Source organism: Salvelinus alpinus, chromosome 22 (assembly GCF_045679555.1).
Source record: "Salvelinus alpinus chromosome 22, SLU_Salpinus.1, whole genome shotgun sequence".
Classification (NCBI taxonomy): Eukaryota; Metazoa; Chordata; class Actinopteri; order Salmoniformes; family Salmonidae; genus Salvelinus; species Salvelinus alpinus.
Window position 1 is genome coordinate 15,340,303 of NC_092107.1, and position 25,011 is coordinate 15,365,313.

General features: G+C 44.6%; 1 protein-coding gene and 1 long non-coding RNA gene across 2 annotated transcripts in view; one reads left to right on the forward strand and one right to left on the reverse strand.

The window, feature by feature from the left end:
* LOC139549109 (latent-transforming growth factor beta-binding protein 4-like) overlaps positions 1-25,011 on the reverse strand; it is an 81,915-nt gene that overhangs the window by 47,104 nt on the left and 9,800 nt on the right. Inside the window, exons 4-5 of the mRNA XM_071359245.1 lie at positions 17,352-17,566; positions 12,787-12,999 (exon numbers count right to left, since the gene is read on the reverse strand). Coding sequence (XP_071215346.1) covers positions 12,787-12,999; positions 17,352-17,566 — 428 coding nt within the window. The remainder of the gene's footprint in view (positions 1-12,786; positions 13,000-17,351; positions 17,567-25,011) is intronic.
* LOC139549110 (uncharacterized) overlaps positions 19,718-25,011 on the forward strand; it is a 35,173-nt gene continuing 29,879 nt past the window's right edge. Inside the window, exon 1 of the long non-coding RNA XR_011669828.1 lies at positions 19,718-19,850. This is a non-coding gene — a long non-coding RNA (uncharacterized lncRNA). The remainder of the gene's footprint in view (positions 19,851-25,011) is intronic.

Below are 25,011 nucleotides of genomic sequence, written 5' to 3' on the forward strand. Positions count from 1 at the left end.
GATGGTGAGAGAGAGAGAGAGATGGTGAGAGAGAGAGAGAGAGATGGTAAGAGAGAGAGAGAGAGATGGTGAGAGAGAGAGAGAGAGAGAGAGAGAGAGAGAGAGAGAGAAAGAGAGAGATGGTGAGAGAGAGAGATGGTGAGAGAGAGAGAGAGAGAGAGAGAGAGAGAGAGAGAGAGAGAGAGAGAGAGAGAGAGAGAGAGAGAGAGAGAGATGGTGAGAGAGAGAGAGAGAGAGAGAGAGAGAGAGAGAGAGAGAGAGAGAGAGAGAGAGAGAGAGAGAGAGAGAAAGAAAGAAAGAAAGAAAAATATGGATGTACTGATGGACTTGCTTGTGTGACTTTCTATCCATATTTTAATTAGGTAGAATATAAACTTGCTCTCTCTTAAACACTCTTTGCGTTTGTGTTCTGTGGTAATTTTACCACTCAAATGATCCTGCAATCAAGAAAGAGGGTTCAGCTGAACCTGTTTCCTCTCATCAGAGTGGTTTGGAGAGGATACTGTAAAACACAACTATTGGACTGTACGAGGTCCCGACAGTCACACTGATTATAGGCCTTCACCTTTCCCCGAGCCTTCCCGGAACTTGGAAAGACGACGGCAGCTGAAGGCTGTCCAAAGTACACACTGATCCATCATTTTTAGTGTTCTTCCTTTCCCTAGGGGGGGCACAGAATTGATTTTCCGTCTGAATACGAAGTCCTCTGGGCTCCAGTGAGCGTGTCAGCGTCGGGGTAACTACTGTACAGGTCTCTTTTCTCAGTTTCTGGCATGCTCTCGCCCATTGTTCCAGAGGCCACGGTGAGGAACAGGAAAAAGGTTGGTGGTTTTGTCAGGAAAAAGCCTTTTACAAGAGGAATTTACAGTACAGTGGCTTCGGAGTTTTCTAGGTTCCTATCGCAGAGAGCCTGTGTCCGGCCCCCGGGGTTAGAGCAGCAGCGTTCCGCTGTGTGGAGTAGGTTTCCGGTGGAGAAATCATGTGTGGAACATATGCAGTGTATCAGTGTGTGTACTCCCTGCTGTGGCGTAGCCGTGGTGATGAGGTCATGTACAGTGTGCAAACTGAGAAGGTGACCTAATTGTTTGCTCCGAGTCGGACGTGTGTGTCTCTCCAGATGCAACGGATCCATCCACACCAGTTTACACAGGGAGAGGGGAAATTAGGTAGATAGAGAGAGAAAAAGAGGGAGAGAGACAGAGAGAGGGACAGAATGGGAAAAGAGAGAAGCAGAAAGACAGAGAGAGGGAGAGAAAGTTGCCTGACGACTCATCCTGAATTTAATTTGGCTGCTCTATCAATCGCTCCATACATGAGTCTGAACCTACCATCCCAGAAGTCGTTTGTGCTGATTCATGTAGACCAGCTCTGGTCCAACCCATCGGTTTCTGGGACCAATCAGAACGGTTTGAATGTGTTCGCATTCGAGAAGTCGTCGGGGAGGAAGCAAACCAGATTCATCGTGGAGAAGAAACGTTAGTGGGCGTGGCATTTGGCCCGAGCGATGTGGATGGGTAGCCAGGCAAGGGTGCAGGTGCCTCCCATGAAAAACAGTGATGTCAGCTGAGCTGTTGAGAGGCACTGAGCAGCTGCCCAGTTCTCCTCAGGCCCTCCATGAGACACACAACGTTAGCCCTCTCTTCTCAGAGAAGTTCCCCATGTCTTTCACTGCACTCATATCCAGGTAATGGAGTACATCTCTCATGCAAGTATGGAACAACAGGTCATCACACCATGTAGAGTTTTGGTTTTCACCAGAAGCTGCTTTATTGGTATTTAGTGGCACAATACCTGTCTAAATGATGGAGGGACACCAGTGGATCCCCCTGACATCACTTCCTGTGTCCCCAGGCTTTGCAGCTAGGCCTTAGAGGATTTCACTCGAAAGGGTGGTTTAAAAACGGGTGTCATCACTCAAACATTCTGGGCGTGTGTGTGTGTATGTACTTCAAGGTTGACAGCATTAGCCCTCCCTGGAAATAATCAAAAAGTGTGTGTGTGTGTGTGTGTACAGGGAAATGTTTTGAGGCAAATCAAAGACACATGCCATTTGGGCTCCCTCTTTGCATGCAGGAGAAGGAAGGTTCAGCTGGCCATAGTTTCCACAGCTTGCACAGAGATGCTTAACCCATGATGTCCTCATGCACCCCCGGCCTGTACCTTTAGCAAGACAACCCTGAATACTCCTCAATATGGCTGAGAAGGATATTAATACAGAAGAAAGCTTTATTAATACCAGCAATGCAACTTGATTCAAACAAAGCAGCTGGCATTTGGAATCAAATGAAATCAAAGCTGATTTATCATATGCACAGGATACAGCATAGTGTACACGGTACAATGAAATGCTTACTTGCAAATAGACTCACTGTAGTGTTTCATCTAGTTTGCCTCAGTGCAGCTAGTGTAACCGGTGTGAAATGGCTAGCTAGTTAGCGGGGTGCACGCTAATAGCGTTTCAATCGGTGACGTCACTCGCTCCGAGACCTTGAAGTAGTTGTTCCCCTTGCTCTGCAACGGCCGCGACTTTTGTGGAGCGATGGGTAACGATGCTTCGAGGGTGTTGATGTGTGCAGAGGGTCCATGGTTTGAGCTCAGGTAGGGGCGAGGAGAGGGACGGAAGCAACACTGTTACATTGATGCTGTTGACCCGGATCACTGGTTGCTGCGGAAAAGGAGGAGGTCAAAAGGGGGGTGAGTGTAACCGTTGTGAAATGGCTAGCTAGTTAGCGGGGTGCGCGCTAATAATGTTTCAATCAGTGAAGTCACTCGCTCTGAGACCTTGAAGTAGCTGATTTTGCGGCTTTTGTGGAGCGATGGGTAATGATGCTTCGTGGGAGGCAGTTGTTGATGTGTGCAGAGGGTCCCTGGTTCGAGCCCAGGTAGGGGCGAGGAGAGAGACGAAAGCAACACTGTTACACTAGCAATCAGCATGAGGTCATGAGGTTCAACTGCAGCAATAAAACTAATCATAATGGCAGTTATCCAAACCATCCCAGATCAACTTTGCCATAGCACCTCCTCGCTTTGAATAGTTGGAAAGTTAGGTCTCTCTTTGAACGGTCAAATATGCTCTGAGATATTTACAGAGATATTTTGGGCTCTGTTGACCACATCTGCCTGACAGACATTTTTCACAAGTCCATGCTAGAGGGCATCGACTGGGTCGTAGAAAATAGGACCAGAGAGTGACACTACAGTGTATTCGGAAAGTATTCAGACCCCTTGACTTTTCCAACATTTTGTTACATTACAGCCTTATTGTAAAATTGATTAAATTACTTTTTTCCCACCATCAATCTACACACAATAATGACAAAGCAAAAACAGTTTTTTAGAAGAACAGAAATACCTTATTTACATAAGTATTCAGACCCTTCGCTATGAGTCGCGAAATTTAGCTCAGGTGCCTCCTGTTTCCATTGATCTTCCTTGAGATGTTTCTACAACTTGATTGGAGTCCACCTGTGGTAAATTCTATTGATTGGACATGATTTGGAAAGGCACACACCTGTCTATATAAGATCCCACAGTTGACAGTCCATGTCAGAGCAAAAACCAAGTCATGAGGTCGAAGGAATTGTCTGTAGAGGTCCGAGACAGCATTAGCCCCAGATCTGGCGAAGGGTACCAAATAATTGCAGCATTGAAGGTCCCCAAGAACACAGTGGCCTCCATCATTCTTAAATGGAAGAAGTTTGGAACCACTAAGACTCTTCCTAGAGCTGGCCGCCCGGCCAAACTGAGCAATCGGGGGAGAAGGGCCTTGGTCAGGGAGGTGACCAAAAACCTGATGATCACTCTGAAAGAGCTCCAGAGTTCCTCTGTGGAGATGGGAGAACCTTCCAGAAGGACAACCATCTCTGTAGCACTCCACCAATCAGGCCTTTATGGTAGAGTGGCCAGACGGAAGCCACTCATCAGTAAAATGCATGACAGCCCACTTGGAGTTTGCCAAGGACTCTCAGACCATGAGAAACCAGATTCTCTGGTCTGATGTTACCAAGATTGAACTCTTTGGCCAAGTGTCACGTCTGGAGGAAACCTGGCACCATCCCTACTGTGAAGCATAGTGGTGGCAGCATCATGCTGTGGGGATGTTTTTCAGCAACAGGGACTGGGAGACCAGTCAGGATCGAGGGTAAGATGAACGGAGCAAAGTACAGAGAGATCCTTGATGAAAACCTGCTCAAGAGCACTCAGGACCTCAGACTGGGGGCGAAGGTTCACCTTCGAACAGGACAACGACCCTGAGTACACAGCCAAGACAACACAGGAGTGGCATCGGGACAAGTCTCTGAATGTCCTTCAGTGGCCCAGAGCCCAGACTTGAACCCGATCAAACATCTCTGGAGAGACCTGAAAATAGCCGTGCTGCAACGCTCCCCATCCAACTTGACAGAGCTTGAGAGGATCTGCAGAGAAGAATGGAGAAACTCCCCAAATACAGGTGTGCCAAGCTTGTAGCGTTATACCCAAGAAGACTCGAGGCTGTAATCACTGCCAAAGGTGCTTCAACAAAGTACTGAGTAAAGGATCTGAATACTTATGTAAATGTAATGTTGCAGTTGGTTTCTTTTTATACATTTGCAAACATTTATAAAAAACGGTTTTTGCTTTGTCATTATGGGGTATTGTGTGTAGATTGATGAGGGGGAAAAACGATTTAATCCATTTTAGAATAAGTCTGTAACGTAACAAAATGTGGAAAAAGGCAAGGGGTCTGAATACCTTCCGAATGCACTGTATACTGTAAGTATGGCAAGACAAAACAAGTATATTTTACACTAGTACACAGTTGAGCACTGTGTAGTGTCTAATGTTACATGCATGGTGCTAGGGGATAATGAGCCATTGTTACTGGTCTGTCTGTTTCATGCTACCCCACTGGACATGTGACTGGCCAGTGACATGGTCTGTGTGCATTTGGGGGGGGGGGGGGGGGGGTTGTTTGTACATAAGTCTGAGTTCGAGCTGACATCATCTGAATGACCTGGTCTAGGAATAAGCCTATAAACCAGACGTATGCTAAGCGGACAAAAGGGGAGGGGACTTTCCCTGAGCCTGTTTATACAAGGTACTGTATGGGGCATTACTCAGGTCATAGGAAAACAAACAACTGGCTTGGCAGATTTTTAAAGCTTACCAAGTCTGGGTTATTATGAATTAATGAAATGTTCAAAGTTGACTGTAGACATAGGTCTACATTGAGAAACATGACTACAGTACACACGACTCCCAACACTATCATTAAGTTTGCCGACGACACAACGGTGGTAGGCCTGACTGATCACCAACGACGATGAGACAGCCTATAGGGAGGAGGTCAAGGGCCTGGCAGGGTGGTGCTAGGACAACAACCTCTCCCTCAATATCAGCAAGATAAAGGAGTTTATCGTGGACTACAGCAAATGGGGGGGGGACCGAACGCGCCCCCCAGTCACATCGACACAGCTGTAGTAGAGCAGGTCGAGAGCTTCAAGTTCACGAAGGACCTATCATGACCCAAACACAACAACACAGTCGTGAAGAGGGCATGACAATGTCTCTTCCCCTTCAGGATGATGAAAAGGTTTGGGATCTGAGAGAAGAATTTGTATGTTTAAGATAATGACTAAAGTATTCCACCCTAAAACTGTATGACTGTGTGAAATGTGTTAGAATCATAAGAATATAATCTGATGATGTGTGTAGCTTGGTTAGAATTATAACTAGGGCATTGTAGTATTTTGTAGCTATGCAAGCAGGGAGCAACTGTGAGACGAGATAACTATGCATGGGGGTAGTGAGATAAATACTGCCTGTCTAAGCAGGGAGTAGCCTATGATAAGAAATTGTGTGTGTGTATGTGTATAAAAAGACTGGCTCTGCATTTGAGGGTCAGAGCGCTCTCTGAATAAAGTATTGATCTATTGCAGACTGGGACTTTGTCTAATTCTTCATTAACCAGAGCCTTACAACCTCTGGGAATTGGTCAAAGCTATAAAATAGTTCAGTTAGAACATTGGGATAAAAATTCTCGTGACAGCATCGGCCCTTAGATCCTCAAAAAGAACTACAGCGGCACCATTGAGAGCATCTTGACTGGCTGCATCACCGCTTGGTATGGCAACTGCTCGGCATCTGACCGCAAGGCGCTACAGAGGGTAGTGTGTACGGCCCAGTACATCACCGGGGCCGAACTCCCTGCCATCCAGGACCTCTATACCAGGTGGTGTCAGAGGAAGGTCCTAAAAATTGGCAAAGCCTCCAGCCAAACAAGTCATAGACTGTTCTCTCTGCTACCGCATGGCAAGCGGTACCGGCACACCAAATCTGGGACCAAAAACCCCTGAACAGTTTCTACCCCCAAGCCATAAGACTGCTGAACAGTTAATCAAATGCCTACCCGACTATTTACATTAGCTAGGTTTTCATCCAATTGGCGACAGATTTTAATGCTAATATTCTCAAATCTGTATAAAAACAATATGCACATATTCCCACCAGAGATGTTCCCATCAAATGTACTTTTTGCAGATCAAAAGCTGTACGTGATGACGTAGTGCACATAAAAATAAATTTTGCGGTTAAATTCCCATGTGCCAAATAAAAATACAAGTTAAATGGGTTTCCATCGCATTTTCAACTCTACTGAATGGTTTTCTCACAAAGAATGTTGCGTTATATAGCGAGTGTGCCCACTCTGGAATTGGCACGTGTGCTCTAGCCAACAGCGCTATCTGAGCACTGTTGGCTAGAGTGCACGTATAACCTACATGTTGAAATTACTACGAACAAAAGAGCGAGATAATTTTTTTTGTCAAACGGCAGCCAAGCATTATTATCATGTCACCAGAATAAGACCCTTGATATTGATTGGAAAGGATCACCACCTTGCAATTTCACCAAACTGTTAAATTAACAATACATTGATTTAATCTGTAGCCTAATAAACTGCATGCTTTCCCGACATAGTGGGAGGACCACACAACATGTCATCGTGTGACTCCCGAGTTTACTTCGATATGATGGTTATTATGTCAGTATATGCACATAAAAGCATTTCTACAAACATTTCTCGCATAATACATTTTACCTACACAAAAAGATCCCATCTAGCGCATTTTGTTTTGTCGACATTTGAAAAGTTTACCGAAAAAAGTTTCCATCAGGCCTGTCATGGCATTTTTAATCGGACATGTACTTTACTCACATAAAAAGGTTGGAGGTTAACCTGGTTACTGACCCTGTCACGTTCTGACCTTAGTTCCTTTGTTATGTCTTTATTTTAGTTTGGTCAGGGCGTGAGTTGGGGTGGGCATTCTATGTTGTTTGTCTATGTTTTGTTCTATGGTTATTTTTCTATGTGTTTGGCCTAGTATGGTTCCCAATCAGAGGCAGGTGTCAGTCATTGTCTCTGATTGGGAGCCATATTTAGGTAGCCTGTTTTCCTTTGTGTTTTGTGGGTGGTTGTTTCCTGTGTCTGTACCATACGGGACTGTTTCGTTTTCGTTTTGTATCATTCATGTTGTTATTTTTGTATTCTTAGTGTCCAGTTATTAAATTGAATATGGACACTTACCACGCTGCGCTTTGGTCCTCACCTCATTCCAATGACAAGCGTTACAGAACCACCCACCAACCAAGGACCAAGCAGCGTGGTATCGGGCAGCAGCGATCTCCGGACTCATGGACATGGGAGGAGATTCTAGACGGAGAAGGACCCTGGACACAGGCTGGGGAATATCGCCGGCCCCGGGAAGAGCTGGAGGCAGCCAAAGCCGATGGTATGAGGAGGCAGCATGGCAGCGCGGCTGGAAGCCCGAGAGGCAGCCCCAAAAATTTCTTGGGAGGGGGCACACGGGGAGTGTGGCTAAGTCAAGTAGGAGACCTGAGCCAACTCCCCGTGCTTACCGTGGAGAGAGGTGGTCCGGGCAGGCACCGTGTTATGCGGAGAAGCGCACGATGTCGCCAGTGCGCACGCATAGCCCGGTGCGCTACATTGCCGCTCCTCATATCGGCCGGGCTAGAGTGGGCATCGAGCCAGGTGCGATGAAGCCTGCTCAGCGCATCTGGTCTCCAGTGCGTCTCCTCGGTCCGTGTTATATGGCACCAGCCTTACGCACTGTGTCTCCCGTGGGTCTGCACAGCCCAGTGCGTCCTGTGCCTGCATCCCGCAAGTGCCGGTCTAAAATCTACATCCAGCCAGGACGGGTTGTTCAGGTCCTTAGTTCGAGATCTCCAGTCCGCCTCCACGGACCGATCTATCCTGTTCCTCTTCCAAGGACCAGGCCTCCAGTAGATCTCTCCAGCCTGGTGAGTACTGTGCCTGTTCTAAGAACCAAGTCTCCTGTGTGTTCCTCCAGTCCGGACCCGCCTAAGCCGCCCGCCTGTCCTGAGCCGCCTGAGCCGCCCGTCTGTCAGGAGCCGCCTGTCTGTCAGGAGCCGCCTTAGCCGCCCGTCTGTCAGGAGCCGCCTGAGCCGCCCTTCAGTCCAGAGGCGCCTGAGCCGCCCTTCAGTCCAGAGGCGCCTGAGCCGCCCTTCAGTCCAGAGGCGCCTGAGCCGCCCTTCAGTCAGGAGCCGCCTGAGCCGCTCTTCAGTCAGGAGCCGCCTGGGCAGCCCTTCAGCCAGGAGCCGCCCTTCAGTCCAGTGGTGCCCTTTACTAGGGTGTTCAATCCAGGGTCGGTGACGAGGGTCGCCGCTCCTAAGGTGTCACAGAAGTGGGCCGAGACTATGGTGGAGTGGGGTCCTCGTCCCGCTCCAGAGCCGCCACCGCGGTAAATGCCCACCCAGACCCTCCCCTATAAGTTCAGGTTTTGCGGTCGGAGTCCGCACCTTTGGGGGGAGGGGTAATGTCACGTTCTGACCTTAGTTCCTTTGTTATGTCTTTATTTTAGTTTGGTCAGGGCGTGAGTTGGGGTGGGCATTCTATGTTGTTTGTCTATGTTTTGTTCTATGGTTATATTTCTATGTGTTTGGCCTAGTATGGTTCCCAATCAGAGGCAGGTGTCAGTCGTTGTCTCTGATTGGGAGCCATATTTAGGTAGCCTGTTTTCCTTTGTGTTTTGTGGGTGGTTGTTTCCTGTGTCTGTGTTTTCACCATACGGGACTGTTTCGTTTTCGTTTTGTATCATTCACGTTGTTATTTTTGTATTCTTAGTGTCCAGTTATTAAATTGAATATGGACACTTACCACGCTGCGCTTTGGTCCTCACCTCATTCCAACGACAAGCGTTACAGACCCGCTTTATTATTTATTGTATTTTTTTGCACTGACTCTCTTGCACTGGCACTATGCACACCCACTAGATTCTACCCACACACTACATACGCTCACACACATGCATATTGACGGTACACACACACACACGCACACGCACGCCCGCACACACACACGCACACACACACACTTTTAAACAGTTTATTAGGCCACAGATGAAATACATTATTATTAACTTCACAGGGTGAGGAAAGTGCAAGGTGATGATCCTTTCCAATAAATATCAAGTAAGCATTTCACAGTAAAGTCTACACCAATACAATTTGATTTGTTACACAAGTAAACAGATGGTTCTTCGTGGCAATAATTAGGGTGTAGCATTTTATCGCATTATATCATCTAGGTAATTCAAGAGCCATCTTCAAGGCAGTCGTCTTAAACATTGCAACACATCTTGTGCATTCATTTACCACCCCCTATAAACCAGAGAGGCTGTTATGGAGCCTGGATATAAATGATGTGATGATGGTAACAAGCCAGCGCTGATGGACATGATGGTAGTACAGGAAACACGTGGCTGTGATTAGCTTCATATGCAACGGCCCTAGTCGCGTCCGTCCATCATTTCCAAACATTATGCAACTAACTCCTCTCATCTCAACTCTCAAACATCTAAAAATCCCCCGGTCTAGGGTCAAGGCACTCTGGCTCAGAACATAAAACTAAGGCTTGTTCAGAAACTATGAGGAAGTACAATCACTCTGGGCTGGTGTATCAAAACACAGACAAAAACACACAATCTCTCTGATTAGCCAGACACGAGGCAGTGTTGGTCTGGTCACTGACGTTTAGTTTTATTACTGAACAAATGGAGCTAATCTCCACTTAATCCTTGGACGGATTTGGAGTCTTGTGTCGGTCTGCCTTAATGTCTCAGTCTAGGAGGCAGCGAGTGTGTAAAGAAGTCGCACTCCGAATGACTGCATTATAGAAACGAGTACCGCAAGATTACAACAAGCTGGGCAACAAGATCAAGAGGAAGGGTGAAGAAACAACAGGTGTAAGGGTGAGAGAGATGGTGAGAGAGAGAGGGAGAGGGAGAGAAATGAAGAGAGAGAGAGAGAGGGATGGAGAGAGAGAGAGAGGGATGGTGAGAGAGAGAGAGAGAGAGAGAGAGAGAGAGAGAGAGAGAGAGAGAGAGAGAGAGAGAGAGAGAGAGAGAGAGAAATGAATAGAGAGAGAGAGAGAGAGAAATGAAGAGAGAGAGAAATGAAGAGAGAGAGAGGGATGGTGAGAGAGAGAGAGAGAGAGAGAGAGAGAGAGAGAGAGAGAGAGAGAGAGAGAGAGAGAGAGAGAGAGAGAGAGAGAGAAATGAAGAGAGAGAGAGAAATGAAGAGAGAGAGAAATGAAGAGAGAGAGGGATGGTGAGAGAGAGAGAGAAATGAAGAGAGAGAGAGAGAAAGAGAGAAATGAAGAGAGAGAGAGAGATGGATAAAGAAAGATGGAGAGAGAGAGCGAGAGAGATAGAGAAGGGGGAGGGTGGTAAAAATACCACTTTATTACTACCCTGTATTGAATATAACCCTAAATGTGGTTTAAGACATCATGATATATCTCCTCTGTGCACCTGCATGCTGAGACCAGTGATATACTGTAGGAGACTTGGCTTGTGCATCTTCTTGACACTCAGGAATAACAAACAGAGAATCAGCTGAATCCAGCTGGTCTACATTTCAAACTTTTCTCCTCATGTCTTCTCTGGCATGCCTAGAGTCTCAATGTGGGTCGCTAGAGCCACACTTGAATAACTTCCGTCAAAATGACCTGAAGGGAAAGTCAGAAATGGAATTAACTAAAATATAAACACAACATGTAAAGTGTTGGTCCCATGTATCATGAGCTGAAATAAGATCTCAGAATTCTTCTATACACAAAAAATGCTAATTTCTCTCAAATTCGGTGCACAAATTAGTTTACATCCCTGTTAGTGAGCATTTCTTCTGCCAAGATAATCCATCCACCTGACAGGTGTGGCATATCAAGAAGCTGATTAAACAGCATGATCATTACACGGGTGCTGGGGACAATAAAAGGCCACTCTAAAATGTGCAGTTTTGTCACACAACACAAGGCCACAGATGTCTCAAATTTTTATGGAGAATGCAATTGGAATGCTGACTGCAGGAATTTCCACCAGAGCTGTTGCCAGATAATTGAATGTTTATTTCTCTACCATAATCCGCCTCCAACGTCATTTTAGAGAATTTGGCAGTATGTCCCAACCTCAGACCAGGTGTAGCCACGCTAGCCCAGGACCTCCACATCCAGCTTCTTCACCTGCGGGATCGTCTGAGACGAGCCACCCGGACAGCTATGGGCAGGCATAAGCTACGGACAATGAACACAACTGCATTTTACTGATGGAAATTTGAATGCACAGAGATACCGTGACAAGATCCTGAGGCCCATTGTCGTGCCATTCATCATGACAATGCACGGCCCCATGTCACAAGGATTCCACAGGCCACAATCAACAGCCTGATCAACTCTATGCAATAGAGATGTGTCGCTCGGCATGAGGCAAATGGTGGTCACACCAGATAATGACTGGTTTTCTGATCCAAGCCCCTACTTTTCTTTGAAGGTATCTGTGACCAACAGATGCATAGCTGTATTCCCAGTCATGTGAAAACTATAGATTAGGAGCTAATGAATTTAAATTGACTGACTTCCATATATGAACTGTAACTCAGTCAAATCTTTGAAATTGTTGCACGTTGAGTTTATATTTTTGTTCAGTGTCATTTCTATGGAAATATGGACCATTATCTTGAAAGAAAACACATAATAATGTTTCATGGATGGTCTGAGACCGGATAGCGGATAGCCCTCTGTCGGTCTCACCCATACAGATGGCAACACTATCAATATGGCAACAGACAGAAAGAACATCCAAAGAACAAATGATTCACTGTCATAAGCTCACACATTACACACACACACAGTCTGATAGGAGATAGAGATTCCCTGGCATGTAGAATGGATCCATCAAAGAGTACATGAACCTTGATGTTTGGTCATACATTCCTCAAGGTGCTGGAAGGGAGACAATCTTTCTGTCTCTCTCTCTCACACACACTTGCACACGCACACACTATTTGAAGTGGATCTCATGTAAGCATGGTCCCAACGCAGTTGCTCTGAGCCTGGGTAAATATGTGCACGTCTGGATGGTCGCCTCTCAAGACGGTGTGAATACCTGTAAAGGAGGCCAGCAGAGCCAAGGGGCTACTCTCTCATTCCTCCAACCTGTCCACATTTAAGGTCTAGCCCTTACCATTCTCCCAAACCTGTCTCCACCACTGACCTAAAATCACAGTGATGCTACAACCACACCTCCAGCTCATCATTCCCAGTGGCTTACCCGTAATGTCACTCTGTCTGGACCCCAGAGTGGGAGGTCTCAGTGGGGCAAATGAAGCCCGGGTTGAGTCCTCTGGCTACTTATGGCTAGGAGAGAATACAGTATACTACATGCTTACAGAGAGAGATGGTAAACAGAAATAACAAGTGAGAGAACTTACAGACTCTGAAGCCCGGTCCCAGCGCAGCCCGGCCCCCCTGTTCACTGTTGTAGAGGGTGGTCACATTGCCCTGCTCGCAGAAGTTGGTGCAGCGTCCCTGGGTGCAGCGCACCTTGCAGATGGTCGGGGTGAAGAGCACCTTGATGCGCTCAGCTCCTCTCCTTCCTGCCCCTGCTGCCATTCCTCCTCGGTGGCTGGCGGTCTGGTTGCTGGCTGGAAGGGGGAAGAAGACGAAGCAGAGGTAGAGCAGCGGTAGGAGACTGAGTCTGGGTCTGAGCTGGAGCATGGTGCCGTCCGTTTACTGACGATGCATCCCACGGAGAAGAGACACCACAGAGATCCACGAGAAGAGCTGCCACGCACGGCAGGAAGAGATGTGAGGGGAAGACCAGGGAATTCCACGCTTACTCTTACGCTTCTTTCAATCACACTCTCTCTCTCTCTCTCTCTCTCTCTCACACTCTCTCGCAACTGGCGCAGGACGAGGAGGGGAAGGAAGAGAGGGGGGGGGAAAAGAAAAACAGACCCAACGCTTCCCTTCTTTTTTCCCTAAACACACCAACCAAAGAAATTATGAACTTTGAGGAGGGAAGCATCCGTGTGTGTGAGTGCTACAACAAAAAAAAGCTTTCTTAAGAGAGAGTGCCTGTCCACTTAATTGGAAGCAGTATAGCGAGAATGCTCTGGGCGAGCCTCCAAACACAATGTTTATAAGGGATCCAATCCATCCCACTGTACTGGGAACTCTTCACTGCGGCCCCTGACCCTCTCTCTGTACCCTGCCGCTATGCTGTAATCGTAATCTGTTTTGTTTCCCCCCCTTTTCCTTGTACTCCCCACTCCCCCTTCTAGTTTCATAACATGGACCGTTCTGTCATCTGAGGAAGAGACCACAAGGAGGGAGTTGGGTGGGTGATGCAAGGTTTGAGTTTCAGGTCCTCGCTGGCGCTGTAAACTGTGGTGGTGAAGTCATCTTTCTCTCTCTCGTTCTGCTCATAAGGGAGCTGGGAAGGGGGGGGGGGGGGTTATTTTCCTTTCTCTACGCATTTTTAGAGCTGTCATTTCACAAGCCCCACAGGCTCTTCTGTGACATACACAATGTGCATTAAACCTGTTGCCTTACCGAGCCAGCTCATTCCTGAGCAACAGGGGAAAGAAACGGGCTGCATCCACGTTGCACTGTCTCACATCAGTCTTACCGCTGTAAGCACTTGGACCTGTAGGCCCACTAGGGTGAAATCACATCACTTTCACTAAAACATCACATGAGAAAACTATAGGAGTCAAATGTTAAAAAATCCTTTTATGGTCATTCATATAAACCCCAGAAACATCCCAACCCGATTCGGAAAAAAAGGAGGTTGATGGAAACACCTCAATTATTTTGCTAGGAAAGGAATGGTAAAGAATGGAAAATATAGAAACCAATTTACAAAGAGATTCATTGTAATGCTAACGTTATGAGCTAAAACTGTATGGTCGTTAGATTTACAAACATGACTTGTTCTTTATATTCACTAATAAAGAATCCCTAAGCAAAGCTGAGCAGAAATGCCTTGTCCAGTTTGGAAGACAAACAGCTGCGTTGGACTGGGCTCAAACACAGGTGCCCCATGACAGCAATATCTCCAGTTTCACCAGTATAAAACCTGGAAGACAGGAATGGGAGGAGAGCGAGTGAGGCACACGCTAGGCAACTTCACCAAGGCCCTAGACCACATCAAAGGCTAGGTGAGGTTACTTGCTGAGAGAATTATGTTTTACTTGAAGCTTATGGGTCATCAACAAATTAGGGAGAATGACCTAATATAGTTCATAGGAACAGACCAAGCTAGAACTTAGAGAGAACTGGATTCTGTAACAGCTCCTCCTGGGTTCTGAAAGGAACTACAGGTATACTGGTACTTTGCTCAGTGGTCATCACTTATATGGAGTGTCTGAACCACCTGTGGAGGCAGTCACCCTGCTCCCCTGTTTGTGTAACAGCCCTTTGGCATCGCACCGCTGGTCTGACCCGCACCTGTAGCTCAACCTGGCCCGGCCCAGAGTGGTGAGTCATTATGAGCCAGGACTGGGAGGCTGGGAGTTGGGATATACTGCCAGAAAGAGAGCGAGAGGGGAGGGCCTTGGCGTAGGCTAGGACACACAGTAAATGACCATGCTACCGCTGGGACGAGCCGTCTGGGTCTGGACTGTGGGTTCCTGTCTTGCTGGGGGAGGAGGAGGTATTGGTGTCTGCTCAGGACAGGTGTTGTTCACAATGTTTTCTTGTATGGGTCAATGAGGTCACAGTTCAGGTTGTTTTGCCTCCTTTTTAAGTGTTTTATTAGGGATATTAGTCAATGTAAAAACTGTAGTCCAATTAGCATTCACTTATAACCTTTCAAATACTGCCCTAAAAATGCTCCAAGGTTGGGGATTATTAGCTATAGTAAATTGCTGTTAGTTAACCAGTAAATGATATGAATCCGAACGTGAAGTTTCACCTTGGAGGAAGCACGTCCTTTATGTTTAGGTCCTGCAGGTGCAGGACATTTAGTGCAGCCTGGGTCTCTGTCTCAGTATACTCAATCCCTCTGCCAGTTGTCCAGACCAGTCCTCCTCACACACACACATGTTCCCCAGATAGGAGTATTATTCCAATTACAAACAGGAAGCTCTGCTCCATGTAAAACAGATTGCCCCTCCACACATGGAAGCAACAGCTACCAAAATACTATGAATCAGTCGAGTGGCTCTGTAAAGGACCAAGAATGGAACTATGTGTGTGTGTGTGTTGTTTATCTTCATGGAGGTTGAGTGTGTATGCGTCTGCATGATGGCCTTTATGTTTGCAGGGTTTTTCTCCAGCCTTCTCCGAATCAGCAGATCAACATTATGAAGAGATTGAACGATTGGAAATAACTCCCCACATTACATAGCAGACTTTGGTTTATGACCCTTAAACGGGGTGTGCTAACTCTTTGTTGGTTTTAAAATTACATTTCTTTAGTGAGATTACCAAGTGTGATTGACAGGTGTGAAAACAGAAATGACAGTATAATGATCACGTCAGTGGCCAATGGCCCTGTTTAATCTTAGCCCATAGGGGATTGCAAAGGGAGGGAAAATTAAGTATTTATCTTGTGTTAACAAAGACTTTATTTATACACAGCAACTGTTCATCTACAATGCTCCTGCTTGCCACTCAAAAGAGGAGAAGCCCTCTCTGACTCCCTGGACGATTAAACCGATGGAGGAATTTAGAGAAGGACCTCTTACACAAACATTTGCAGGAAAAAAAACATCAAAGCGCTTGCGTACTTAGGGGACACAAAAAACTAGGACCATCAGCCCTTGTGGAATGTTGACAGATTGCCTTGAAAATGTTGAGCACTTTCTCACTTCTGGGAAAAAAATCAGAAAAAATTAAAAAACTGACCCTTACTTCTCTGATTTGGAAACTTGGATTAACGTTTTGTAGCAGATATTTAAATTGGCTTTTGAGGGGAAAATCAAGCATTATAGAGTCATACTCTCTCTCCATGCGAGACAACATGCTCTGTTCGAGTGACTTTCACCATTTGGATATTAAAAGAAAGTAGGGCACAGCAGTGGTATGTAGATACAGCTGTACAATACTTAGAATGGGCCTTACACTGTTAGGCAAACCAGGTTGCTGAGAGAAATATAGTGCTCTTGCTTGTGGTGTTGGGTAAGTGCAACTAATGTGCTATTTAGCTGTGAGATCATGTCTTGAATAGTGCTGAGTGATAGGCCTAAACATTACACTACCCTACAAATCAGTAGTGTAAAGTTGTCAGAGCTATGTGTCGCAGATAAAAATGAATACCACACCAGAGAACTTGCAGTACATAAACTAAAATATGGTTCGCCATATTATGGCAGGCCAACTAATGCCAGTTGCAAACAGGTCATTTTCTCCTATTAGATTCCACTACTATGGAGTTAAAATCTGAGCTAAAGGGACTGGAATCTCATTGTGGGAGATTATGTCCACCCTCGTAAAAAATATGCCAGTTTAACCCTTTCGATTAGATTGGTTCCCACATGCCATGAGGTCATTTTGGCAGGAGATTTGGGGGTTCCCATTAGTTAAACATTGTCCATCATCTGGGCCATTACTGTACCTATGCCAGTTGGCCAAGAAAAACAATGTCAGGAATTGGTCACAATGGGTTTTGAGGGTACGTACCGGTCTGACCGATAACCTTATCTTATTCCTAAAGTGTAAACAACTAGGACATGGGTTAAATCATTCAAATAAAGTCAGCGTGTTTTATTTTTGATGTGGAAAGTTTTCGTGGCAAATTCCATGCTATGTTCATGGATGTACCCACACGATATCCATTCTAAACGCATTACTTTGTCACCACCAGTCCATTGGGAGCAAGGCATTCAACATCAACACCCTGTTAATCACAACCTAACACAATATGATATCTGATCATTTGCTGCCATGACAAGTATAATATTACTCATCACAACAACCTATGTTTTCAGCACATAGTGTGGTCAAAGTAAGAGAGGCTGGGTGTCTAAGTGAAGGGCCTGTCTGTACTCACCTGCAGGTGGGCTCACGTGGACAGTGTACTGGCCCTTCTGGGTGTGGAAGGTCTTGACACTTGTGGTCTGAGTGCCCTGTAGGTCTGACTGTGAGGCTGATTGGAGCTTCTTCCTCTCTGTCTCGATGTGTTTCATCAGGATGGTGGTCATCTTGTCGCCTCGGCCGCCACGGGCCAATGACTTCTTTAGTAGCAGTAACTGGGCCTCCTGCAGACTGAACAGGAGACACAACACACAGTCAACAGACTGCGCCTCCTTCAGTTTGGACAGAGGCGACTACAGACAGTCAACAGACTGGGCCTCCTTCAGACTGGGCAGGAGAGACAACAGACAGAATGTCAATAAGTACGGTAACTAAGAGTGTGTATAGTATAACTCATTGCCGTGCGTCTGTTACTACTGACAGCAATTTAGAACACTAGATTGGCAGCTAGATAAACTCCTTGGCCTAAAGATTTACTCACTGTATTGTTTACATGGGGGTACATCAGATACACTATTGTAGTGTATTATGCAAGCAACTATAGCTAGTTAATTCAATTAGAGACTTATTTGATCAGCACCAACTCTCCTACAGCATCTGCCAAGAAATGAAAGAAAACCCATGACATGTTCATCCATGTTTTTTTAATAAACAGTTATCAGTTTATCAGTTTGTTGGGGCAGACACACTGACTAGGCCGGGGACTTATCGGCCAGACTCCATGTCTTTCTCAAGCCCTAACGTCTTCTTGGCCCAGGGTTGTTTGGCAATTCACGGTTTCCATGGCAAATGGATAAAACATGGGAAAAAAGGGGCAGGAGCTTAGCCAATTTTGTAAGCAGGGTCTGGATTACTTTTTTGATATTGCCCAAGTTAACCTTCTAGCATGTATTTACAGTGCATTCGAGTGTACCTGCGGAACTCTCAATAGAGTACACACACACAACCTCACCCACCTTATTTCCACTCAATCATACAGTAATACCATTTTAGTACGCCTTGTGCTTACAATTACCGTGAATTGCCAGCAACCTAGATGTTTTTATTTGTATTTCTCTGCAGTTGTTTTTCTAACACACCCCAAAAGTCTGCTCAGACTTTATATTTTTCACACTGGATGAGTGAGTCTCAAGTGAGCCATGAGAGCAATGTGTCTGACGTACTGTAGAATATAACACAAACATAAAAACAGTCACCTTAAACATTCACCTTAAATAGTGTTTTACTGCACTAAAGCAGGAGATGGATGTTTGAAATATAGTTTTACGTAATGGAAAGCCTGTGTAAAAGTAGGGCAATCGTGGATGGTTGTTATTTGAGAGAGGCACTATATCAAATTAGTCATTACTAAAATGATATATTTGTCTCACTCTCTACTAGTGTTGGGCTGTATCTAGATTTTTATATCGTCATACCGTCCTTCACACATCCCAGGATTTACGGTATTTGCGGTTTAGTACACAAGGGGGCACTAAAAGCACAAAATGTGTCTATTACCAGAATGCTAACAAAATTAGCACAAGTAATAGCGAAGTTCCATAGAGGCTGCTAGCTAAATATGCTAACGAGCACACACGAAAATAAACTAATTGCAAAGACAGGAAATCCAGCTCATAAAGTTATACATATATAGGTAGTAGCTACCAAATGTCATTTGTTGTTGAGTTTGGACATTTATAAGCAAATGTGAAAGAGAGGCATTGTGCAAATGAACAAAGTTTTGACGCATGCTTGTTTGAAGGAACAACACTGGCTCTGGAGCAGCATGTGTACAAGATGTGTCTGTGTGGAGTCTGGAGTCGCTAGGACAATGATCTACCGGCCTGCTCTGCTCAGAGAATAGGTGAGGAGCAGAATGAGGGGCCAAGAAGGAGAGAAAAAAAACCTCAAGGAAATCAATATAGCAGTGGCAGCTGTACAGATAACTCCTACAAAGAGCTTTGACTTCTCAAACACGGCAGAAAGCTAACACTATATCATCCCCTGTCTCCATACTAATTTAGCCTCTTACTTAGCTAACTAGCAAGTTAAACCAAATACACAGCTATCTCAACTGATCTGGGGAACTACGGTAAGCCTCAATGTAAAATAATGTGACAGGTGAAATGAAGAATGCAATCTGCTTCATCTCCTAACATATTGCACAAGTTGACTGCAGGTATTTACTTAAAAAGTAGCTACAAATATTAAAATGTATTGAAAAACATCTAAGAAATAGTTTACACATACATGTTATTCAATCATTTCATCCAAACTGCACGTGGGTGATTGTAAGATGAACGAGGTCCACACTCCAGTCCAGTGGGTGGCGGTAATGCTCCTCAAAGTTGGTTACCAAACACCATATCAAATTCACACAAGAAGAATAAATGAGGAAAGATGAATCAAAGAAAAATACCTAAAAACTAACCATGTTTCCCTTTTTATCTGTAGATTAATTGTCGGAGTTGAGAACACATGATTTTGTGTGACTAAAAATGGGTTTGAATTCTACAAAGGACCATATGCATTTCAGGTAAAATAACAACCCAATGTTTATCTCCCAGAACAAATTAGCTAGCAACAGCAAGCTAGCTAAATGTCCATGAATGTTTCATGTGTGTTTTGACCTGTGCTCAAATTAATATAGTTGGTTCAGAGTTGGTTTTGGTATTTAAAACTGCGTGTCATGAACGCATCTGGTAGACGTAAACAAAATCAACATGCGCACGATGGCGCAAGCACGGAGCTGGTTTGGTTAGCCATGTATGAATCTCTCAGTAGTTGAGAGACACTTGAACCTTGAAGTTGGATATGTTTTGGTGATAGCATCATTTTGATATTCCCCAGCTGAACATGTAGTCCTGACCTGCACTTGACTGACAATAACTTTTGTGTGGGGGGGAAACAGAACTTGAAACAAACATCCAACATCAAACAGATTCAGCGGAGGTGCATAGTGGGAGTAGGGATAAAGCCAGTGTTCTTCATTAGTGAGGAGTGTGGTGAATGTAAAATCAAACAAATGGGAGGCCAGTTCATTCAAGCTTGAGAAATCAGCATTGGGGTGACAGACCCCTGTTACAGGCTCCACCATACCAAGATAGTACTGTACATGAACCTCCCATAGTCATTAATAAGGACTGTCAAAATCCCTATGTTTTAATGCGATCACTGTTTACTTAACAACACACCACTGTGGAAAACCTCTAGGAATGAGCTCTACATCTAGAACAGGATGTGGTTCAATTATGTCGAAATATTTTTTTTTAAGTCTAATCTCTCAACACATAAATCAACAACGGGGTGAAAAGCATGTTGACATTTAGTGTGTCACTAGTCCATGAGGTGGACGTCAGTCTACTTTGCCGGCTGCAATGTGCTGGCATTTCAATAGTCTATTGTGTGTATGCTGTTTATCTAGGATCGACCCTCTTCCTTCCCCGGCTGAAGTCAGTGCACTGCAACCAGGTCAACACTGCAAGATGGCACTCCTAGATTACCGCACTGCTTTCACACACACAGCTCCGTTCTGCCTAGTTGTAAGCGCTCCGTCGTGTCATAGCCCACTCTGTGTGGGCAGACTTCAGTCCGCGCGATGCCGTTCCCAGATTACAGCACTGTTTTTTTCAGACAGACAGCGGTTCTGCCTCGTTTCAGATGCCTATGTCATTCTGTGGAATTCTGAATGCACTGTGCCTGCAGACAGAGTGATCTTACAGAGTCTACCTGTGGCCGAGCCACTAGTACAGAACTGCATGGGCGTGTTAGGACTATTTACCTACATTACATACTACATTTACCTTCTTATGGAAACCCGTTGAGTACCATGGATCTAGTGAATCAGTGACCCAAGATATTTACTTAGTTACAGTTTAGTATTAGCATCGTTGAATGCAAAACAATGAGTATAGTTGGAGTAGGACCCCTTTTAGCGTGTTCCAAAAAGGTTGCCTAAATCAACTCAGAGTAACTTGAAACCAAGCAGGAGCAAATTGCTACCAAAAGAGGTTTAAAAGCTTTGGGCAGGGAATTAGTTTTACCTAAAAACATTATGAAACTATTTGGACACGTCGCAAAAATTCTATCCAATATCCTGATCCCTGGGTGTTGTTGCTGGGCAGAATGATTAAAAGCCAAGAGAATAGAGATAAGGAGAAGTCAAACTATGAGGAGGCACTAGGGTCATACCCTAAGAACAAATAGAGCTTATGTCTAACTGTCTCGGAACCAGACTAAACTCAGACGTGTGTGTGTGTGTGATGACAGGGAGCCGGTCTGGTGGTCTGAGGCATTTCACTTGACTTAGACTGGACAGCAAACAGAGCAGAGATGGATGGTCAGTGGTTGTACCTATTCCATCAATCTGACCTACAGCAGCACAGTCTAGCAGATTGCATGTAATCCTATAGAATGGCCATAGTAATGCATACATACTGTACATCAGACAGCTTTGGCTTTGGTTCACAGTAAACAAACATGCTCCCATTCCGTGGTTTGAGTCAAAGCAGTGGATTAACGCTCCCACATGGGCTGTGTCCCAAACGTCACCCTATCCCCTATGTAGTGCACTACTCTTTACCAAGGGGCGTCAAAAGTAGTGCACTACATGTGGAATATGGTGCCATTTGGGACACAACCATAGAGGTGTGATTTAGTTTAAATCCAACATACTGCGGCGTTGAGGCCTGCAGAGATCAAACTGTTTACATGGATGAGGAAGCTGGGTTAGTGAAATGTGAACTCAGGAATGAGACGAGAAGCAGAGCCAAAGACGAGAGAAGACGTTCCGTCCTTTTCAAGATGCCTTAAATCACTCCTGGGTTTAACTTCTCCACTGTGTGTTTTTTAATCTGAAGAAGACATGATTTTATTGTACACAGACACAAACACAAGGCTCAAATCAAACAAAGCTCCCTTAAATCTTTTGAAAGGTTGCTTTGTTTGTAGTGATGCATGTGACATAGGGTGGTGATGCTCTACCTTTGGCTGGAACAGCAAGTTGGTTTGCCACGACAATACAAGACACAAAATCAAGTAGTGATCAAGAAGACATTTGTTATGTTGTAAATGTCAACAGCCTTGGTATAAAAAAAACAATGTTGAGGTCGCCACTGAAACAATACAATTTCACTATACACATAATCAGAAACGATTATGGTGATTCGGTCCAAATTCCCACAGAGCTGGAGGCCTCAGGCCTCCAGTGGATATCTATTTTGCAGACAGTGTTTTTGCTGCTTTTGTGAATGAGTAGCAGTGGATGCTGGGGGATGTAAAGGGAAACTCTGTTTTCCTCATTAGTCCTAATTGGAGACATACAGTACCAGTCAAAATTTTGGACACACCTACTCATTCAAGTGATTTAGTTTATTTTTTACTATTTTCTACATTGTATAATGATAGTGAATACATTAAAACTATGAAATAACATATGGAATCATGTAGTAAGAAAATAAGTGTGAAACAAATCTAAATGTTTTTTATATTTGAGATACTTCAAAGTAGCCACCCTTTGACTTGATGCCAACTTTGCACGCTCTTGGCATTCTCTCAACCAGCTTCATGACGTAGTCACCTGGAATGCATTTCAATTAACAGGTGTGCCTTGTTAAAAGTTAATTTGTGGAATTTCTTTCCTTCTTAATGCGTTTGAGGCAATCAGTTGTGTTGTGATAAGGTAGGGGTGGTAAAAGATCAAGTCCATATTATGGCAAGAACAGCTCATAAGCAAAGAGAAACGACAGTCCATCATTGCTTTAAGACATGAAGGTCAGTCAATGCGGGGACATTTCAAGAACGTCGCAAAAACCACCAAGCGCTATGATGAAACTGGCTCTCATGAGGACCACCACAGGAAAGGAAGACCCAGAGTTACCTCTGCTGCAGAGGATAAGTTCATTAGAGTTAACTGCACCTCAGATTGCAGCCCAAATAAATGCTTCAGAGTTCAAGTAACAGACACATCTCAACATCAACTGTTCAGAGAAGGCTGTGTGAATCAGGCCTTCATGGTTGAATTTCTGCAAAGAAACCACTACTAAAAAACACCAATAATAAGAGGAGACTTGCTTGGGCCAAGAAACACGATCAATGGACATTAGACTGGTGGAAATCTGTCCTTAGTCTGAGTCCAAATTTGAGATTTTTGGTTCCAATCGCAGTGTCTTTGTGAGATGCAGAGTAGGTGAACGGATGATCTCCGCATGTGTGGTTCCCAATGTGAAGCATGGAGGAGGTGGTGGGATGGTGCTTTTCTGGTGACACTGTCAGTGATTTTTTTTTTTGAATTCAATGCACACTAAACCAGCATGGCTACCACAGAATTCTGCAGCGATACGCCACACAGACAGAAGCGATCTGGTTTGCGCTTAGTGGGACAATCATTTATTTTCAACAGGACAATGACCCAAAACACACCTCTAGGTTGTGTAAGGGCTATTTGACCAAGAAGGAGAATGATGGAGTGCTACATCAGATGACCTGGCCTCCACAATCCCCTGACCTCAACCGAATTGAGATGGTTTGGGATGAGTTGGACCGCAGAGTGAAGGAAAAGCAGCCAACAAATGCTCAGGATATGTGGGAACTCCTTCAAGACTGTTGGAAAACAGCTGGTTGAGAGAATGCCAAGCGTGTGCAAAGCTGTCATCAAGGCAAAGGGTGGCTTCTTTTGAAGAATCTCAAACATAACATATATTTTGATTTGTTTAACACTACATGATTCCATATGTGTTATTTCATAGTTTTGATGTCTTCACTATTATTCTACATTGTAGAAAATAGTAAAAATAAAAATAAACCCTGGAATGAGTAGGTGTGTCCAAACGTTTGACTGGTACTGTAGCCTGTACACAGCTAGACAATGCTCCTCAAATATATAAAAACCTGACTTGTGCAGTAATTGAATCACTACACAAGGCAATATGGTGTACACATGAAATAACTCAAATTGCAGTATTGGTATACATAAAATAACATGGGAATTGATGTCTTTTTAACCAACTTCAACAACGCCACAAGACGACTCTGACGAGGCACATGAACCCAAAGTGGGTCGTGACATGTCAGAGTAAATTACTTTTGAGAGTTAGAATAGTAGAATACACAAGGTGTAATTTCGGACATTTGGTTGTGTCAGTCACTGACAGTCACTCCAATTAGCGTTGTCAGCTAACAATGTTTAGAATGTTAAGTTAGTCTAGCCATAGATTTTTGTTAGTCACTTTCACTCATATCATATTAACATGGCATAAATGTGTACAATTTGAATTGCAGGAAATTAGCTTTAAATCTGCAAAGATTTCTTTCTGCCCCATGGAAAAATCTGTAGTATTTCATGGAACTTGCTTTAAAACTGCAATATTGCCTCTACGTCCCATTGCAAAATGCTGGCAAGAGGGGGGCCACTAAAAAAAAAAGGTGGCATGTTTTCATGAGCATGGGTCCCAGGAAAACACAGATTTTTTTCATTTGGGTCCCAGGCTGAAAAAGTTGAAGAACCCCTGAACTATTATATGAATGATGAACATTAAAGTTTCCAACTGCAGTCATCCACCAATGACTTTCTAATTTTGGCAAAAGACTTATGGAGACTAAAAGCTTTATTTTTCATTTCAGAGCATAAAGATGTATTTCTTTCACAGGCAATCCTCCTGCATGCCTTCAAGGGCTGTTTGGTCTCTTTCCATCACTCA